The sequence below is a fragment of the Rhizophagus irregularis genome, chromosome 31 (genome assembly GCF_026210795.1).
Source record: "Rhizophagus irregularis chromosome 31, complete sequence".
NCBI lineage: Eukaryota > Fungi > Glomeromycota > Glomeromycetes > Glomerales > Glomeraceae > Rhizophagus > Rhizophagus irregularis.
Window position 1 is genome coordinate 884,729 of NC_089459.1, and position 22,629 is coordinate 907,357.

The 22,629-nt window shown below is 32.9% G+C and overlaps 1 protein-coding gene across 1 annotated transcript; it reads left to right on the forward strand.

Annotated features, from left to right (window-relative positions):
• Positions 1-19,162: 19,162 nt before the first annotated feature.
• Positions 19,163-19,926, forward strand: OCT59_022294 (uncharacterized protein; the record flags this gene model as incomplete). The annotated part of the gene is made up of 3 exons (XM_066144720.1): positions 19,163-19,269; positions 19,335-19,444; positions 19,517-19,926. 3 exons carry the CDS (start codon positions 19,163-19,165, stop codon positions 19,924-19,926), a joined length of 627 nt encoding a protein of 208 aa, XP_066006155.1.
• Positions 19,927-22,629: the final 2,703 nt, after the last annotated feature.

Consider the following 22,629-nt stretch of genomic DNA (forward strand, 5'->3'; position numbering starts at 1 on the left):
TATACCGAGTACTTAATTCCTCAGGTAACAGCACCACTATAGAAGACATCCCCCATCGGGCCATTTTAGGCTAATCTGAAGCTAGGTACACGCCGCCTACTCATCCTATACTCATTGCATGATACTGATACTCAATTTATTTAACGACCTTTAGAGAGCATCTACTTTCATGGAGGACTTTCGACAGGTAACATCAACCATCTAGTACCCTTCAGTTTTATCCTTTTCCGTGTGCAAACAGTCTTGTGACTTTATCTTTTATTTATATTTTGATATCGAAAACATAAACGAACAATATTACAAAAATAAGAAAATAAACTAATAAAAAATAAAAAGAGTAGCTTCACGACTCATACAAGTAAAGAAATCTAAACTAAAATCAATTAAAGCAAAGAAAAACTAAACTATTACAGAATCGCATACCCCAACTTTACCCGAAGGCCAGTGTGAGTCAACTATCTAACATCCAAAAATCCAGTCCGTTACCAGAAAGAGATCCTAAGAGGTTGAACTGTTAAGCGGCGCAGAAAATCCAGGTGCGAGATCCATGATCCACCCCGAATTATAGAAGAGGATATCCAAGAAATCCAGGAATCCTGAGAAACTGTCGCCAAAGAGGAGTTGTGATGATGAGGAAAAATAGTATTAGAAGAAAAATTTGTAGAAGGGCCACGTAATTTGGAAGCAGCCGAGATACCCTGCGACTCTTCCCAAGCATGAAAAAGAACATTTCGGCATAGCCAAATTTCACCATATAATTCGACTTGAAAGTCATTAAGAAGGGGAGAAATAGTCTTGTATATAACAGAGAGAGAGAAGTGTTGATTCAAAAATGTCGTTAAATGTGCAGGCAACAATTCTCGAGTAAGCCAAAGACAGGATAAAGAAGGAGCTTCATAGTTCCAACATTCCAAAGCAAAAAATTCAGTTTGAAAAGAAATATCCAAAGATTTCAAGGATAGAAAGGAAGATAAACAAGAATCTCTAAATTTAATGACTTCAGACCGGTGTGTTAAACAAGGATTTAATTCCGGTAAAATATAAGGACAAGTCCAAAGATGATTCAAATCTTCTGGAGCAGAGTTACACTGCAGACAAAGCCAGTCAGGAGAGTATAAGTAAGGTTTGCGTTGTTGAAGAGTAGTTAAGGTAGGCAACATATCCAAAAGGAGTTTGATACGGAAGATCCAGAATTCCTGACGACCATTCTTATGTGAAGCAAAACCTTTGATTTGTGAAAGGCAAAAATATATACCAGCCCAATCAAAAAGTGAAGGAGAACCAAGAGCAGTAAAACGTGCCAATGAACAAAAAGATAAAAGAGCACGAGTGTCTGCTATAGAGCGAAGAAAGTGACGAATATTCATGTCAACAGGTAAAGAATTAAAAGTTAACAAGCATGGAGCATGACAAAATGCCAAAGGCGAAACAGAAGGTTGTATAGATGAATGAGCATCTTTTGCCAAAGAATCCGCTTCGTACATTATAAATGTCATCGCCATGAGCAGGGACTTTAATCAAATCGACATGGAGGTTACGATCCATAATAAGTTGTCGAATAGAAAACCAAAGAAGATGATTAGGTTCTCGAAGCAACTTCGGTGAGAAAGGAACATCAACAAAACGTGTCCATAATGAAATTAACTGACTACAATCAGTATAGATAGAAATTGAAGAATCACGGGAGAGGGCGGTCAATCCTAATAAAACAGCATAAATTTCAGAACGTAAAGCCGAATGGGAAACAAGAGGGAAGATGACGGATGAAGCATTCAAGCGATAAATCCATCATCATCGAGAGCAATCCAAGCAGAAGCCATGGAAGAGGATAAAGAATCTTTGGCAGGACGGAAAGAGCCATCGGTATTAAGGATGGTCATCGGTCCTACCGGTCCTACTCGGTCCTGGACCGGTCGGTCCCAGGACTTGTAGGACCGGACCGCGGTCTTGCATTTTTTTGTGGCGCAGTAGGACCGGTCCTGAGGACCGACCAGTCCTCGTACCGGTCTTTATATAATAAATGATTTTTATATTGAATAAACCTATTAATCTGATAAAGGTCTTCATAAAATAATATAAAGACCGGCCATTTCCAAACCAATAAATAATGACAATCACTCTTCCCACTTGTAGAGTTGCTTGTCAAAACGCTGAAACTCCGATACTCCAAAAAAAAGAGTTTAAGCGGAATATCTCGTCATCCAGTGATCGGAAAAGGATGAAACCACCACCATTCGAATCATCTCAGCGAGACGCGTCGAATGGTGACTAAATCATGTTTCTAGGATCGATAGATAGTCGGTAATTATTGAATTTATTATCAAATAGTTTTGCCGACGTAATATTTTTTTTATTGATTATAAAATCATGATTTTGATACCATTCGACGCGCTGCAGCGAGACGATTCAAATGGTGGTAAAATCATCCTTTTACAATCACTGGATGGTGAGATATTGCGTTTTGAAGTATTTTTTCTCAAAGCTTTAAATTTTCGAAACTGACTTCGGAAATTTCAAAAAAAAACTTTGAAACGTAATATCTCGCCATCCAGTGATTATAAAAGGATGAATTTACCACCATTCGAATCGTCTTACTGAGACGCGTCGAATGGTATCAAAATCATGATTTTAGAATCGATAGAAAAACAATTACGTCGGCAAAACTATTTTATAACAAATTCAATAATTGTTGGTTATCTATTGATCTGGAAATATGGTTTAGTCACCATTCGACGCGTCTCGCTGAGAGGATTCGAATGGTGGTGGTTTCATCCTTTTCTGATCACTGGATGATGAGATATTCCGCTTAAACGCTTTTTTTAAAGATTGGAGTTTCAGTGTTTTGACAGGCAACTCTGCCCACTTACATGCTTATATTCTTTCCTAATGCTAATTTATTAATTTTTAAGATTATTTGTTCATTCTGAAATTTAGTAATTTATTCATTTTTTATAAATGTTAATTTATTTTTAATGTTAATAATAAATACATATATTTTTAAAGAGAATACATAAAAAGTTAAAAAATTTATACAAAAAAAATAAAATAAAAGATTTTTTAATTATATGAAAGGATAAAATATCAAAATTTTTTAATATTTTATTCAATTTTTCCTTGTTCTAACCAAGATTTTAAGCATAAACATGCTCGTGCTGTATTAGCATCAATTCTGTTACGTGTTTGACTAAATTGGTTTCCTGCAATTGAAAAAAACTGTTCGCAAGGAACAGACGTTGGCATTATGGCTAAGTAGTCCTTTGCCATTTTTGATAATGTTGGGTATTCCATAGAATGGTTTTTCCACCATTCTAAAGGTACTATTTCATCACCCGGTGAGTTAGAAGTAAAATAAAGTTCCAATTCATTTAAAACAGGCTGCGGAGTTTGATTTGGTGCTATTAAATTGCGAAAAAAATTTCTTGTTTCAATTGCTGATAAATTCATTAAATGACGCTGAGAAGCCTGAATGGGTTGAGATGGTATATGAGTATCATCAGATTCTCTATAATTGGCCATTGCTCTACGAATTGGTTCAAAAATATTATTTTGAGACATATCACCATATGCTAATTTTTTATAACGGGGATCAAAAAAGGCTGGAACATGTAATGCCTCACTTATTTCATCAAAATAATTTGTAAAAACACGGTTCATTTCATCTACTTGGTCTTGTAAAATAAAATTTTCACCTCGAGATTGATTTAAATGCATTCTAATACCTTCAAAAAGTAATTTAACTTCACCAATAGTTGGATAACTAGAAGCAGATATCACTCTTGTTACTGATGCAAAAGGAGCTAATAAGTCTGCTAAAATAGTAAGTATATTCCATTCTTCTTCATTTGGCCAATTATTTGATAATGATGTAAGATTTGATACTAAATGAGCCAAAAGAGGTTTAATTTCTAATGCTCGATCTATCATGTAGAATGTATAGTTCCATCTTGTAGTACAATCTGGAAGTGGTACTTTAAATTTAATTTTTTCAACTTGAAAAAACTCCTTTAACTTATCCATTTGTTTAAAGCTGAATTTCTTACCTGTACTAATAAATATACGCAACTTTTTCGACACAATTAGGAACTATACTTGTATTAAGTGCTGCTTCAACAGCAAGGTTTAAAATATGTGCTGCACAGGCGATAGTGGCAAAATTCTGATAAATTAAGATCTTCTTTAATCAGTCGAGTCGCAGCTAACATCTTTGCTTCATTGTCACTAGTAATTCCAATTAATCGATCTGCAATATTTAATTCTGAAACAATTTTAATAATAGAATCTTTAATTGCTAAAGCTGTGTGTGGTGAAGGAATATACAATACATCTAATACAAAGTGATCAAACTGCCAATCATCTTTTATAAAATGAATTGTTACTGCCAAAATACCTAATGAACTAATTGTTGTCCACATATCCATTGTTAACGAAATTTTGGAAGTTGAAAGTTGAAGGTAGTTTTTTATTTGAATTTGTGCATTTTCAAACTTTTTCATTATCATATCTTTTATTATGTGTCGAGATGGAATTTTGTATTTTGGTTGAATAGATGCTATAAATTTTTTAAAACTTTGATTTTCAACAATGGTAAATGGTTGCTGGTCTGTGATAATCCAATTAACAAAAAGATTATGCTTTTCTTGTTGTATATCAACTGTCCAGGGTTTTGCATTAGATTCAACTTGACCTAAGTCTTTATATACATCAAAATGTTTAGCTTTTAAATGACGTTCAAGAGTTGTAGTAGAATTGTTTGCAGAGAAATGGCCTTCACAAATATGACATAAAATATAAGTTTCAGTTTGTTCATCATCTTTTTCAATTGTCTTTTTTTCAAAATGTTTCCAAACTCGAGCTTGTCTTAATTCTTTAGATCTAATACTAGAAGTTTCAGTTTCAGTTTCAGTAATTTCAGTTCCTCTTTCAGCCATTTCTGTTGTTATTTCACTATCTCTTTCTTCATATTCCTCATCCTCATAATCAATAAAAATTTGATCCTCTATAAAGGATTCATATGGAAAAGAGTTGTAATTATCCTCTTGTTCTTGCTCTTCAGCCATAATTCAAAAAAGAAAAAAAAAATTTAATAAAAAAAAAAAATTGCGATGGGAAAATTTTTTAACTACTGTGCAAGTTTGAACACTGTGATGCATTTTTGCATAAATACAACTAGTTTTATCATGCTTAACTCATATTTAGCTAAAAGGTTAGTGTTTGATTAAACGAAAATGATCATATGATTGTCACTAATACAATAATAGTAAGTGCATGACGTATGTGATGATCATAAATCCAGGTGATTTGTAAAAAAAAAATTTATATTAAAAATCATCCCAATTAGTGTTCATTTATAAAACAAGGCTATTCCTAATAAAGTTAAGGAAGAAAATCTTTTTTTATTTGCAAAAAAAGAAAAAAGACCGATCGGTCTTAAAAAGACTGCGGTCCTTAAAAAGACCGACGGTCTTATTATATGTGATACAGGACCGAAAGACCGCGGTCCTACACTAAGACGGACCGGTCCGTCTTTTTATGGTGTAGGACCGTAGGACCGCGGTCTTCTAGGACCGATGACCATCCTTAATCGGTATACAAAGATTGCACAGAAGACGGCAAAACATCATCATCTAAATTGTCCTTAACAGAAGGAGAAAGGGTGAAAGAAGCGGTTGAGGGCGGGTTCATCAAATGAACAAGGGCCAAGGACGTGGCATAACTCCATGAAGTAGAAAGAGTGATGGGAAGGTAGGCCGCAAAAACTTTGGCGTTTCTAGTAGGGTAGCCCACAGTTTCCGACAGGGTGATATTGAAAAAACACTTCTCGCTATTACAACGTTGTTTGATAGCAGATTTCTTGGATAAGGCAGGAATGTTAAGAGCACAACCAGGACAAGGGTTATAGGATCGTTCATCAGCCGAGGGAGATACAGGAAGCCAATGCGACATAATAGCCGAGTTTTGTTTCTTGTAGGTGATACACACACGACCAACAGATAAAGTTTGGGTAGCAGAGTCAAGATTAATAGCCCATTGAGGATAAAAAGAATAATCTTTAACAGTATGATCTAATAAACAAGGAGAAGCTAAAGTAAAAGAAGAATTAATAAAATATGAAGATAAAAGTAAAGTAGAAGAAGAAGAAGAAAGAAAATTATTATTGATAAAAATAAACCAATTAGGAATTCGTCCTTTACGACCAACGATGCCAAGATAACGAAGGTCAGGCCAATTCATAAGATAACGTTCACAAGGAGAAACCAACTGAGCAAGCACAAATATATTCAGGTTTTTCCAAAGTTTCCAACTTGATTGAAAAATGGAATGAGGTAGAATAGATCGGAGTGGCAGAGCAGGTTGTAAATCATGCCTCGGAGGCCGGAAGGAAAAAGACCACGTGATGTTCAAACGCGAAGAAAACAATAACGAATTAAACAAAGTGTGCGTTCGCAGAGAAACGATTTGTGACCATGGTTCTAAGTTGATAATAGTCGGGCAACTTTCAGCACCCAAATATCCTTGAAGATAGGAGATAGCATAAAGGGCAAAATTTTTGAAATCAGGATGAGTGAAGATTTTTTGCCAAGATGCAATATGGGAAGAAAGAAAGCGATAAAAGGCATTTTGAATAGAAAAGGGAAGTTTGAGGAATAATAAAGGTAACGGGGTAGTCGCAGCAAGACCAGCTTTTCTTCGAAGTACCGAAAACATAGGCTTGACAATTGTTTGAATAGTACTTTCAGAAAAAAGGGTAGTTTGAAGGCGAAATTCCAATCGCGGAAGAAGGACAGCATTATAAAGATAGGCCACATGCTGTGCTAATAATTTCTTCGGTCCCAGGAGAGCTGCCATATCTTTAACCATGGAGCGCACTTGTCTGAGAACAAAAGCAGAAGAGGCAGATAAAGAAAACCATACTCCTAAAAAACGAAATGAAGTTTTAACAGATAAAGAAGAAAGGGAAAGGGAAGGAATGGGAACTAAAGGAGAAGGGGAAAGATCAAAAATAATCTTCGAGGAGGGGGAAGAGGATGAAAGTAGAACATATTTCGCTGAATTAGCTTGAACATTATTTAAAGTATAAAATTCAGCAGTAATAGAAAAACGGTCTTCTATGCCAGATTTTGAAGAAGCAATGAGTGTAGAATCATCCATAAACGTTAAATGTGAAACCGGTAAAGAATGTTGTTCAAATTCAAGTGGAGAATAATTTAAAAGGGCTGAAGATTTTAAAATAAAAGGATCTCGTGCTTGTTGATTCAAAACAGTAAGTAAAGGATCCAAATAAATAACCCAAAGAAGAGGGGAAATGATTTCTCCTTCGATCGATACCAACACGTACTCTGTAAGCAGCTGTATCGCCATGACAAGTAATTATCTTATTATTTCGTCGTGTAAAAAGATTTAAAATAAATCGCACTAAAAGTGCAGGAATATGTAATCTATCTAAAGCTAATTTAAGCATATTTAAATCCATAGAATCAAAAGCTTTAGAAATATCCTGAGAAACGATCCATAGTTCTTGATCATCAGTAGAGTCATGCTGCTGTTGATGAATAATCGCATCGAGCATTTTGATAGGGACATCAGTGGAACCACCAGGTAAACCAGCAAAGTTACCTCCTTGAAGAATTTTACCATCAGCAAGGATATTAGAAAGACGATTCGTGACGACCTTAACTACACATTTACGAATTGTTTCCAGAAGGGTAATAGGTCGAGTGTTCTTCAGTTGAGCATCAAAATCGTGAGGTTTAGGAATAGGATAAACCACAGCTTCACGCCAGTCAGCAGGAATATCACCGCGAGAAAGGCAGGTATTGGCAAGTAAGAGAGAAAAATCCAAGGCTTCACCGGACAGATGTTTAATCATCTCATAAGAAATTTTTGAAGGGCCGGAAGCTTTGTTATTTGGCATGGAGGAAATCACAGCAGACCATTCTTGTAGAGAAATAGGTGCCAAAACAGGATCATATAATGAAGCAGACACATTAGCAAGAGGAGTGTAAGCTTGTTGCCATCGGGCAGGAAATGAAGCGATGGAAGAGTAACGGACCAACGGAGGAGAAACAATTGATTGAAAATGAGAAACAGCAGCTTGTTTAATATCCGAAGGATCCGTTAATAAAGTAGGAGTTGAGTCCAGAACAACCAGGACACGGTCAAGAACAATCGAACGTTTTTCTACTGATAAGGCAGAATCTATAAATGAGCCGAGTGAAGTCGAAAAATGTTCGTCACGTAGTGCAGTATAGTATTCCACTGAGTCCGTAAAGTGTTGGGCGAATTTAGTAGACAAAAAGCCAGAAACTAAATTCTTCTGTGATCGTAAAAACGATTTAAATACAGATGCAGGGGTGGTGGAATAGGTAGGAACTGAATAATCAGGAAGTAAGGAAGCTAAGTTCTCAAGATGGGAAGGCAAGGCAGCAGTCATTTGCGCAATCTGAGTGGGCCGATTAGAGCGACGAGTAGTAAGGCGATATAAAAATCGATCTAAAAACTTGTTAATAGCAATAAGTTTAGTTAATTCAGGAGAGTACGAATGTCGGTGTGTATTAGAGACTTTTTGAAAGGGTAATGTTTCAATTGCAGCACTAATTATGGCAGCTTTCAATGCATGCCACATACGATCAAGAGAAAGGGAGGAGAAATCAAAATTAGGGCGATATTGGCTATCTAAATAAACTCCAAGAGAATCATCTACTTCAACGGTAAAATTATTCCATTGTTCAACTGAAGTGGAAGCGTAAGAAAAAATAGTACGCATTTCTTTTTTTTGTTTAAGACGAGATTTAGCCAAAATGGCCAGACAAGAATTAAAGTCAAAAACAGTTGTAAGAACTTTGTGGTCGGTGAAAGGTCGATCAAAAAGATTCGGACAAGTAACCACTTGCGAAAAAAGACCAGGAGCAGGAAAATCAGGTGAAGACCAGATATAATCAAGTCGAGAAGATCCATTATCGTGAAAAAAGGTGGGATCAGGACCATCTGTAGAGGAGTGAGCTTGATGATCGGTAAAAAACCGAGAAGAAAGTAAATGAAGAAGTCTAAAATGATTAGAAGAATAATGGGAATGAGCGACTTCATCGATATTAAAGTCGCCAAGAATAAGTACAGAATAATTATTAGATCTGGCATAATCAAGCCAAGAAAGGAGTTTAGCAACGAGATCATTGCAAATAGATTGATGAATAGAACCAGAGGGGGGATAATATATAGAAATAATAGAAATTTTAGTTTGGTGAAAAAACAAATCTAATTTAAGAAGTCGACCTTTCCAGGGATCAATTGTTTGAACATGCTTATGAAGAGGATTACGTAACAAAATACCAACACCATCATGAGGGCGAGAGGAAGACGAACAAGACCAATAGGACTTAAAGTGATGTTGGGAGTGTTCATTATTAAAAATAAATTTAGCATTCGAAGGGGAAAGTCGCGTGTCATTAATAGATAAGTCACCAAAAGAAGAGTGAAGAAAAAAATTAAGCAAATGTTGTTGTCGAACTGGAGAGCATAGACCATTAACATTAATTTGACCAAATTTAATAAGAGGAGAGGGGTGAGGAGAAAAATTATGTTTTTTGTTGTCCATCATTATTACACACTAATAAATCGGTAATAAAGAAGGGGGAGAAAGAAGAACAATTATTGATTGGCTTGGCCTTGTTGCCGAGCCAAGATGAGGTTGTTTTGTTGGATTCCTTCTTTAATAGAACCAGCCAAAGAGGCAACAGTATCAGAAAGAGAGGAGAGACGCTGTTCCATATCAATAGGGGAGGAAGGAGCGACGTTGGAAGGTGGAATGGGAGCAAAATGAGGAATCGGGGAAAAACCACTTGTTGATTGCAAAGGGGAGAATTAACATCAACGAGGATATTATTATCAGTTCGATTCACTGTATCATCCCATCCTTGCATAGAGGAAGGGATGTAGGAAGAAGGTTTAGCGACAAAAGGTCCAGGAATAGGAGTACGAGCAGCTATAGCAGATTCCAAATTAGTGATGCGGCTGTTCATAGAAGCAAATTGTGTGGTAAGAAGGGCTAATTCTTCAACTACTTTTTCAAGAGCAGCACCAATAGATTTCCAATCAGTGAGCACAGTAGGAGGAGCAGGGTATGTAACATCCATGCCATCAATATAGTAATCAAGTTCATTTGCATCAGGAATGCGACGGCGTTGAGCATTATTATTGTTATTGAGATTGTCACGATTCCATGGGCGACGTTGAGAGCGAGAACGAGATTGTTGTCGGGTATTGGGTCTGGATTTTGAACGATGGCGAGAAGCATTGGCACGGCTTTGTCCATCATCAGCGTTATCAGGGCGAGCGAAACGATTATGTCGTTTAGCAGGATGAGAAGGGGGTAAATGCTTGTTATATAAAGCACGTAATTTATCATTAGATTGCCAAGGGCGAGAAGGGCGGTTGGGTCTAGATGAAGAACCACATCGATCAGGGTTACAGTTCGGGCGACCACATCGATGACAAAGAGAAGTAACTTCATCCGGAGAATGCCAGGTAAGTTCAACTTTCTTAAGGGCACATGAAATAGATTTAGCGTTTTCCATAGCCGTTTCAGAGGCAAAATGGCAATAGGCGTAAGGTTTCGGATTGTAGGAATTCATAGAGAAGGGAACATTGACAGATTTAGCGGAAATTTCATCGGCAATTTCAGCAAGATCGACCGCTATAGTACCACGCGGAAGACCGGCAAGTAAAGCGACATAAGCGCGTCTTTCAGCACGTTGGTCAGGTGAGAAGGTAGCGGGGCAGATACGCAAACAATGTCCTCCACAAAGGACGCCCCAGGTAGAGTCGAGGTCCCGTAAAGCACCAGTAGATTCAAAGGTAATGTATGCAGTACGATAAAGTTTAGATAAACGGGTATGGCAGCGAGTAATATTGCCGTAACGAGAAAAGGTACCACGCAAAAGAGCGTCAGTTATAAAAAGGGGGATATCGGTAACCACCAGGGTACGCGCGTGTTCGTCTGCCTTAATAGCCCGGGGGTCATATGCATGGAAATGCAAGCCAAACAAGGAATCCATAGCGGAAGCTGTGGCTTTGTCAAGATCATCCTTTTTTCGGAAGTGGACGATGATCCTCTTCAAATCGTTGGAACCACTACACGTGGCACGACTACCATAAGAGGGAAACAAGGAAAGTTGCCTATCAACCGCATCGCACGCGTCGCGGTTCGAAGCGAAGTGAGTCCAAAAGCCTTCGACGTCATTAGGAGCAGCCGAGGCGTAAAAAAGTGTAGGTTGAGACTGTACTGCAGCCTGGGACGCGTCCGGGGAGGCAGCACGTTCAGGGAAGGATACTGCGGGAGTAATATCTGGGCTTTTGCCTTTATCGCTAGGGGCGTGTTGAGAGGCATCAAGAGAGGAGGTATCAGGTTGAGAAGGTAGCTCAGCGGAAGTCGTCTCAACAGGGCCAGGAGGCGTGAGAGGTTTATCAACATCCATGACAGAGTCTTCAGCACTGACTCTGGTACGTTTATTAGTAGAGGTGGTCAAAGGTGGGGTGTTCGAAGGACCAGACATAGAGGAACCTTGACCAGAAACGTTGCCAGTTGGAGAGCTAGAGGCAGGACGTTTAGATGTAGTATCTTTGTTAGACTGGTTATTTTTCTTTTTGTTATCTTTACCCATTTGTAAAGTGTCGTAGTAGTTATCTAAAATAAAGAAATTATAAAGAAAAAGTAATAAAAAACTCCGAAAAAATTTTTTATTTTTTCGTAAATATTGTCAAGTGAGCAGAACGGGAGAGAGTTTTTTTTTTTTAGTTTTATCCTTTTCCGATCACTGGCTGACGAATTATTCAACAAAATGTTAAACATCGGCATTATAATATTTCTTGATTTACGTTTACTGTGCCATTTAACATTTTGCTAGATTTCTCGGTATCTAGTGATTGTAAAAAGACGATTTATAGATCGTTGGAATCGCCTCATCGAGACGAATCGAATGGTGGTAAGCTCATCTCTCTGTGATCAATATTGACGGAGTTACTACTTAAAAACCATTTAATATTTTTTAATTTCGGAAATTGATCTAGTGATCGGATTTCGATGTATCTTATACCATTAGATTCGTCTCATCTAGACGAATCGAATGGTAGTAAGATCGTCTTTCTAGGATCAATATTGGCAGAGTTATTACACAAAAACCATTAATATTTTTTTAATTTCGGAAATTAATCTAGTGATTGGATTATGACGTATTTTATACCATTAGAACCGTCTCATCAAGACGAATCGAATGGCGGTAAGATCATCTCTCTACGATTAATATTGGCGAAGTTATGATACAATAAAGTTTTAAGTATAATTCTGGCTAAAATTATGTTAATTTTTGGCCGGAATTATGATATACAAATATAAGAAATTTTTTATATAGTCACATTTTTTTATAATTACCAAATATGGACTGTCCCAAATGTGTGACTATAAAGAGAGTTGACTGTATTATTATGCATTTCTTTAGAATTTTTATCAGATTAGATATATAGCCAGAGAATTTCAATTATACTATAATCTTCCTTTTATTTTTTCACAATTTTTGAATGGTGTTGAAAATTATTAATTTTATGCAGTATTTATTTTAAGTTTTTTTGTTAAAAATCTTATAGGAATAAGCCAAGAGATCCCTTTTATAGATACCGTGCATAAAATGGGTATTAAGATTCTGCTGAAAGCAAATTGGTTTGCTAAATTTTTAAAGCAAAAAAATGACTATCAAAATGGATTTTTTGCAAATAGTATGATTTTTTTATTATTTAAATCTTTATTTTAATGGTATTTTTGGCCAAATAAGTGGCCATAATTTTAATTATAATGAATGTAAGTAACTATTTTTACAAAATTTTACTTTAGTTCAATTGAATATTTACGCACAAAAAACTATTTTAGATAATTTATTAGGAAAAACCAACATTTTGCAACTAAAATTCATTGATCATCTAACTTTTGATTTATATATTGTACGGACCTTTAATTTTGTATGTGATCAAGATTAGTATTGATCTTCAACCCTGGAAATTTTTAGGATAGGTTATCACATGACTTCAGAAAATATTGGGGTAAAGAAACTCATAATCAGGCCTGTATATAATATTAAAAGTTTTAACTTCAACTATATGATAACTTTAAGAAACTTAAAATAGCTTATTTTTTTGTAAAAATCTTTGAAAAAAAATTTTTTTCCTATAAAGTTATACTTAAAAATATCAATATAAAAATGGATTCTTTTTTATTTTTTTTTTTAAAAAAAATAAGATATTATATAAAAAAGATAAGTATTTGAAACACTTTCATGAAATTTGAAATGAAAGTTTTAATGTTATTTGGATATAAAAAATGCACCTATTTAGTAAGAGATTTTTAATTTAAAGTAAACGCTATGCTGAAAGAACAACCTTACGGTCACGTGAAAGGATCATGTGTAACTTGGCTGCTTCAATCCCTTTTTTGTATACCAGGTTTGTAGCGCAGCCAGCAGATTGTAGCGCAACAAAATCATAAAGAGAAAATTTTTTTAACAACATATAACTTCAAAATTACTAGATAGTTGTAATTTTGGCAAGGTTACTTATATCGACAAAAACGATTTTAAATATCATTATTGACTTATTTAACAAAAATTTTTCTTTCACGAAATCCATTTTTGGAAATGATCAATAAAGATGGTAAAATCAATCATTTATATGTAAAGTCAAAATCGGCATTCGTAACCTTCTTCCAAAACCTAATTAAACTTGCAGAACAAGTGAACTACATCTACAATATAAGTTTAAAAACTTTATGTCGAAGAAAAAATCCTTAATTGATGATCTGCGAGTTAACTAGAGAAATTACATATAAAATTTGACGCAAATCATATACTAATTTGTTGTAATACGCTGACTTTAATGATTTCTGATGTAACAAAAACTATAAAGCATAGTTTATTAAAAATAACACAAACAATAAAGTAAATGTCACACTTTTATTTTTCAAAGCTACAAAGTGTAAAACTTTTTTTTAACAAAGTTTACCTTGAAAGCACGCGGCATTTACTATGTTATTAGGTAAACTAAAGTTTTAAAAGTACAAATTATGGAAATATTTTTATATTTCACTAAACTTTCATATATATTGCTTTATTTTTGATATATTTTATTAGTAAACTGTACTGTAATAACTTCTAAACTGACAAATTCAAGACTTTTTCACACTCATTATACAAGTGATATGGTATGATAAAACTAGTTTTTGTCTTTCAAATCTCAGATCTCTTAGAAATTGGACTTTTTTCCAATGTTACATTATGGTTTTTTTTGCATGAGATTGGTGGGAAAACTGTGAAAAACTATTTCATTAAAGCAAAATGGCGTTATTTAAACATTTGGCTAGAGAAATTTATGAACAATCTCACATTCAGAAATGCAGCTTTTAATTAATAAATTTCCAACAAATTTTATTATTATTTTCGCTACTTGACTCGCAGATTACCAATTAATGATATTTTTTGCGCCACGAACTTAGCACACAAAAAAGAGGTGCAATCGTAACTGGGTTACATCTGGATATATCCGGATATGGGACTTGTCGACAATGTGCCAATATGTCATATCTTAATTAGGCAATATATAAATGAACTATTGGTAACGGTAACTATAACTTCTAGAAATTGAATTTGTGATCAAAAAAACAATTTAGAGATGAACTAATAAGAACATGAGACGTCTGAACAAATTAATTAATAAAGATGCCTTTATTGTAAAATTTGTTTGTAATTGCCGATTTGTTGCAGGAAGTCAGAATTCATTTTATTTAAATCCATGTTTCATTCATCCATTAACATTATCATACAAAAATGAACTATCTTATTCGACTTCTTTTCATTTTAAACTTATATACCTTTTTTATCTCTGATATTTTTGCTTGCAAATGCGCTAAACCTGATAGCTATGGCAGCGTTAGTACTTACTGTGGTGGTGAATTACAAATGCATGGTGGTGGTATGTAATGAAGTCTTCGTATGCTTTACTTATAATTATTAATAAACATAAATATTTTTAGAAGATGATTGTGGTTGGGATATTTTGTGAAAATGCTATGGTTTAGGATCTACAGCTAAACTTATAAGTCTTTGCGGGTATAGTTGTTGTAAAAATAATTTTGACTACAGTAAATGTTACATCGGCAATGGATATTTTAATAAATGTGATGAAACTTATTTGCCTAAATCTGCTAAATCTGTTACAACCAACCCGATCTCCTCAACAACCAATACAGATTCGCTTAATGTAATTACTCAATTTGAAAAATTAAAGAAATCAAGATTTTCTCAAACCTCACGTGAATACTTTAAGGCTAATAATAACTTCTTATGGGTTATTTTATGTAGAATTATAATAACATTAAACTTGCATGTAGAAATGTTTAAGGTTGTTGCTTATGGTGATGATGTAGGTAATAATTATGTAGATAATTTAGCAAAAAATGCACATTTTGATTAGGATCGTTATATAGTTTTTTGATGTGATGCTAGTATGATGAAAGTCCTTTCTTGTTGAAATGAGATTATTATTGAAAATAAGCTGCATTCATTTTTAAAAAATATTTGCAATTACAAAGGGTTAGAGAAATTTATTAATTTAAATAGAAATTCTAAATATCGAACATTAAAAGTTGATTGGACATCCACATTTAGTTGTTTAAATTGTAATATAAATAACAATGAAACTTCTGTTTCTTCTTCTAAAATGAAAGCTCAAAAAGTTCATTTATTAATTGAAGAAATTCCTACAATTGAATAGATGAAGAAATTGCTACTTGATTTATATGATGGGTGGATGTGCCCTATATGTGGATTACATAATGAAACCTTTAATTACGTATGGACGTGTAGTGATCATTATGATATTATTAATAATATTAGAGATAAAACAATTAATCATCTCTTGACTTGGATATTAGAATATAATGATAATATACAAGATTTCAATGCTCTCATGGCGCTTGATATGTAGGATATATCTTATGATCCTAACGTGTTTACTTTTATCAATCTTATTAAAGGAATTATATCTATGTCGCTTTCAGAATTGTTGAGTTTTTGGACTACAAAAAAAAATGTTGATGTTTTGATTCAAATGAGGCAGTTTATTTTTAATGAGATATTTGAAAATGTTTGGATTCCAAGATGTTCGCATTTAAGAGAATTTGAACGATCATTGGGGTTAACTAAAAAGAAAAAATTAGAATTCAAAAGCGTTCATTCTTTACCTAATAATAATAGTAGTAATAATAATATTATTCATTATGATTCTTTAGATAGTGTTAGGAATTACATTTATTTTGGTAAAAATATAATAGAATTTTATACTAATCTTACTTCGTAGCGCCATCGTAGATTTTAGTAGTTTGATTTATATAATTTTATAGGGTCAATTTTACTTTCTTCTGCAGGGCAGGCTTCAACTTACCAAGTTTCGGCTAGTGTATGGGAGGTAGTGGGTTAATTAAAGAAATGGTTTTCAGGTGTAGTTGGTTATATCTTTAATAGTTTCGTTTTTAATTGCCCCACCGTTGAAGTAGATTCTTCTGATAGTTTAGTTCATTTTTTTATTTTACTTTTTCATTTTTGATATGTTTATAAAATTTGTATTCACTAACTATTACTGTTAAATAAAAATAAAAATAAAAACTTTCTTGTTGATCGTTAGCTTAAAAGAGTTAAAAGTTAAAACTAATACAGTCAAACCTTTATATAACGATATGTCAGGACATATATGAAATTTTTAGAAAATATCATTATATCAAAGTTATACCGATATTTATATGTCCTCACATATAGTTGGAAAATAAAATTTTATCGGTATATCAAGTTTTTAATAGTATATCGGTATATCGAATATTGGTATATCGAGGTTAGACTGTACTTGTCTTTTTTTTCACTTTTATATTTCTTTTGAGAGTATCAAGCGCCAGTACAATAGTGCTCTTTGCAAATTTTGTTATGAAGTAAAAAGGTTGGCATATTGGAAAGTCTGATCAAGTGGGTTGCGGCATGGCACAAGAAATAAGATATCTAATATCTATTAATATAAAGTACTGACACGCAAAAGGTCAACACATTATTCACACGGTAATCTTTACTAAAGTTTGATTATGTTTTTTTTTAAAAGGTCAAATTACCATATATAATCACGTTATCATAATAATAGTGTCTTTATACAATTCGTAGTATTGTCTTATTACTTGTTACAAAAAAAGAGCAAAGCGTTTAAAATGAGGAAACTTGGTTTGTCCAAAAAAATTGGCTTCCTGATGGGTTACCAAATGATAAGTCCTCTGAAAACTGATGTTGATGAATCAGAGGTAAATTATGCGAGACTGATGATGACGATGATGATTGGGTCACGGTTGGAATTACATACATAGCTCGTTTTGGTTAAATTAGCCCGATCAAGATTATTGAACAGATTGATTACTGCGGGATATTCACCTCGTAGCCAGCACCTGCTTTAGCTGGAGTATGTGTAGAGACGGTTGTCTCAGCCTCAGTTTCAGTTTCATCTCTAATCTTATCACATTCAGTTTCAAGCTCAGTGATATGCTGTCTTAATCTAGCTCGGATGACATGATCGGTAATACTTTTTACACGACAGAAAATATTCAATGTCATATGGCAAATTTAAATAAATTTATTAATACAAAATAAAAAATAAGTACAAGTGCAGGATGCAAGCCTATAATACATGCTAATATACATTGATTATTTTTTTTCAACGATATCCTTCCATCCTGGCCCCTTTCTATCAAGTTCTTTCTCCATCCTTTAACAATCCTAACAATCCCACAATTATGCCAATAACCATCCTATTCCTTGTTAAATTCGATGGTACACTTGCCTGAGAGACTTCACCTGAAGAATAAAGCAAAAATTACCAATCCCAAGCAGTTGTTGTAATGCCACACAGGTAGTCGAAATCATCCTCATCGTCCCGCTTTCGCACGTTTCATACGAACTTTCCAGCTGCTTGTTTATGGGCGAAGCCCATTGTGAATTTATTTTGTTCGTCTTCCATGATGCAAATAAAGTCTTCAGAATCCTAAACAAAGATTATTGTAAACCCGCGTTAGTTCATTGCTGAGTTCAAGCACCGATAGATAAGTCATACCTTTATTGCGTAATCAACTCGCCCGGAACTTTTTTACTCCAATAATTTCATATTGAGGACGCATGCTGAGTTCTTTCTTTGTATCATCCCGGAGTGCAGTATGGAGTATTGACGCAACATACTCATTACGCACGGCTTCCAAGCTATCCGGACGCAAGGTACCATAATCTCTCAACTTATATTTTTGTTATACATTCTTCAAAATACTTATCAGTTTTCACAGATTGGTGGGTAAATAACGGAATTGCTTCAATACTATCGGAATCAAGGCTATAATTCATCTTTCAAACTGCGGTACGAGGAGAACGACCGCAAAAGTCTACAAGGTTTTACGAAGGCCTAAACTCAAGCCTAAACCTCGAAATTCTTCCTCACTCGTCTTGAGGCACGTCCATTAACTTTTTGTCTGTGTATTATTCGTCGTAAGTCCTTTACGCAGAAATCTATAAATTTGGACGTATTATATTTTAATTTCTTCCGCTAACGTGAGCGAGTCATTTCCAGTAGCAGTAGCGGAAGTGGTGGTAGAAGCAGGTGTATTAGTTTCTTTAGTGTTATTAGGCTCGGGTGAAAAAAAATAGTTGAACAAAATCTTATGTGAAACATTTTTAAACATTTTTATTGGTTAAAATTAATATTATATATAATTGAATATTATTGGTTAAAAAGGATCTTACCTGGGCTTCTATATATATCTGATATGAAAAAAGTTTCCTGTCGCACAAACGTAGCCCACTCACATGCTACATAAGTGTAGTGACGTACCCCTTAAGACTTTACTGATACATTTACCTCAGCATCATTAGAGATATCATTAAAAGTGATTAAATTAATGAGTCTATCAATAGCACAAATTCTCAATATAAGAAGGTATATGTGACGATGTTTTGTATAATAACTTTTTCCAAAACTGTTATATTGATATATAGAGGTTTAACTCTTAATTTCAATCCAAAAAAAATTGTTTCTACCTTATTAAAATAATAAAATGTTTTCATTTATTGTAATAATTGTTATTCTCTTGCTTCCTTTTATGTTTCCTTTCGCCTTGATCAGTTTTTTTTCACTTTCACCCATTTGGATACCAGTTACTGGGTACAATTTTTAATGAATAAATAGTAGGTGGAAAACATTTTACTAACATCATTGTTTCAATACAGATATTACTTTACAACCAAAGTGATAAAAATTATTACTTCCAAAATTCCTCAAAAGTATAAAAAATTTGAAATAATTCTACAAAAAAGAATTATGCACAATCAACAGGAAGGTTAGAAAAGGCAGATAGGATTTGCTAACTATATAAAATATCTAAAACTAATGTCACCACTTTCATTATCAGCTCTAGATGACGATGAAATTGAAGCTCAAGATCCATTTTTAGTAATCATTCCAAATAACACATGGATTAATCAGTATGGTATGGCCGCATACAACGCTGTTATGGATATATTTGCCACCAATGGCATGGGACAGAATCAACGCAGAGATAGAAATTCTCGACATATATTTCACTTTAGGGAGATTGCGGATCTTTATTCTTTACGCGATAGGATCAAAAATAATAATTTAGCACCAAACGCTTTCTGTGTATCTCCAGATATTCTCAATTATTATCAACTCACTTTTAATCTGATTGCTCCAAACCCGCCAAACTTACAACAGATACCAATCGGTACAGCATGGATCATAACAAAAATGGGAGTCACTTCTAGTGACTATACTGAAGACCGTCAATTTTTTTATTTCTGATGTATAATAAAGTACTTCTAAATTTAGAATAGCAACGGCCCTTTGTACAAAATATTTGTTTTTATTTGCTTTATATAATAAATTGGTTATAAAAAAATATATTAAGCTTTGTATATTTATATCATATCGGCAGATTTGTTTTATTTGCGTTAAATGGTCTTAAAAAAAGATTTTCACAATTTCCATTGCCCAAAATTGTTTTGTAATACTAGAAAATCATCTGATAAGTAATCCTGTGACTATATAATATGTTAAATAAAAATCTACATTCATAATGTTTAAAATTTTTCAAAAAAACATAGATGAAAAAAACCTATTTCACTAATAAAAAATCCATTTCTCACTCATATAGAAATGTGTTATTAGAAAATAAGTATATTTCAATAAAACAAATATATAATATGATTCTAATAGTCAAATATTTATAAAAAAAAAATTTAAAGTCGTTAATAAAAAATTTTTCTTATAAATAAGGATTTAAATTTTATACACACTTATGAAGTAAACCTCGATATAACGAAGAACACTATATAACGAATTGTTAATGTGTGACAGATATTAACATATGAAAAAACCCTTAATTAACCAAATTTTATCAATTATGGACTGTATACCATTATACAAAAGTTACAAAATAGCATATAAAAATAACCCTTTATAATGATTTTTTTCCAGTAAAACGAAGATGACTGATATACCAATGGCTCTATGATCATTTAATAAGAGGATAATTTTTTTTTAAATACACAATATATTTTTTAAATACACAATATATGAAAGGCACAGAATGCTTTTATAAAAGTTATTTAACAAATCGTTTTAATAATATTAAAATATTAAATTGTGTCATCGATTTCATTAGCTTTGTATTTGCACATCAGAGTTAACTCGGTTTGCATGGCACCTATCTACTATCTATATTTTATCTAGCATCCCTATAAAAATAAAAAAGTAGGAAGTTTTTTAAAGAAAATAATAATAACATCTCCCTCAGCCTCCTTTACCTTAATTGTCCTTAATTCCAAAAGTCCGGTCGTACTTTTCATCCAGCAACACTACAGAAAAGAAAAAATAAATAAATAATTAATTTATTTAATTAAATAAAAAAAAATAATGAAAAACACCTTCCCAACCCTCCTTTACCTTAATTGTCCTTAATTCCAAAAGTCCGGTCGTACTTTTTGTCTGGCAACATTACAAAAAAGAAAAAAAAAAATTAATTAAATAAAAAAAAACTAACGAAAAACACTTCCCCAACCCTTTCTTACCTTAATTGTCCTTAATTTCAAAAGTCCGGTCATGCTTTTATCTGGCAATACTACAAAAAAGAAAAAAAAATAATAATTAATTAATTAAAAAAAAAAATGAAAAACACCTTCCCAACCCTCCCTTACCTTAATTCTAATAGTCCGGTCGTGCTTTTCGTCCGGCAACACTACAAAAAAGAAAAATAATTAATTAATTAATTAAAAAAAAATAACGAAAAACACCTTCCCAACTCTCTCTTACCTTAATTCCAATAATCTAGTCATGCTTTTCGTCTGGCAACATTACAAAAAAGAAAAAAATAAATAAATAATTTAATTAAATGAAAAAAAAATAATGAAAAACACCTTCCCAACCCTTCCTTACTTTAATTCTGGTCATGCTTTTCATCCAGCAACATTACAAAAAAAAAAAAATAATAAAATTTTTTTTTAAGATCGGTTATCTGATTAGATTGGCAAGTCACATGTCCACTGCCTTTATACCAAATAATTCGTTATAGCGTTAACAAATTTTTTATAACGAAGGTCTTATTTTATTTAATTTTATTTGATCAACTAAAATTGAAATAAAGAATTAAAATTAAAGTTTTAAAGGTGAATGAAAAGGAACAAATAAAAGAATGAATAACAAAAAAAGGTGATGATAAAGAGCGAAAAAAAGGAAGAGAGATGATGAACAAACAGATGAAATGATGGAGAAGTAAGAGATCCAATTAAAAATAATAAAAGAAAAATGATGATAGAGACAGACGGCAGATGATGATAGAGATGAATAGAAGATAATAATAGAAATGAACAGAAGGTGACAATAGAAATGGATGGAAGATGCAGGCAGAAGATGATAGAGGCGGACAGAAGATGATGATTGAGGTGGACAGAAGATGATGATAAAGACGGATGGAAAATAACAATAGAGACAAATGAAAGAAGATGATATGAAGAATGGATGAAAGACAATAAAAAAAAATTTTTTTGAAAATTTTAAAATTTGTGATTATTTAAAATTACATTGAATTATTTTATAAAAAAAAGTTTGAAATTAAAGTAATTATTATTAAATAAATTTGCTTATAGAAAACTATTTTTATTACAAACCTATTTAAAAAATAGGAAATCAAAAAAAATCTTAGTAATTATTTTAATTTTAATTTTTTTTTATAAAGTAATTTAGAATAATCACAAATAATTATGAATTTTAAAATTATAAAGGGTAGTATTATAATTTTGAAAAAGTACAATACAGTTAAACCTTTAATAATCGCAAATAATTATGAATTTTAAAATTATAAAGGGTAGTATTATAATTTTGAAAAGTACAATACAGTTAAACCTTTATAATTGCATACCTTTTGGAATTAAATATATAATTTTAATTTAGAGATAGTATACATTTATAAAGGTAAAATAATTAAAGATTATATAAACTTGAAATTGA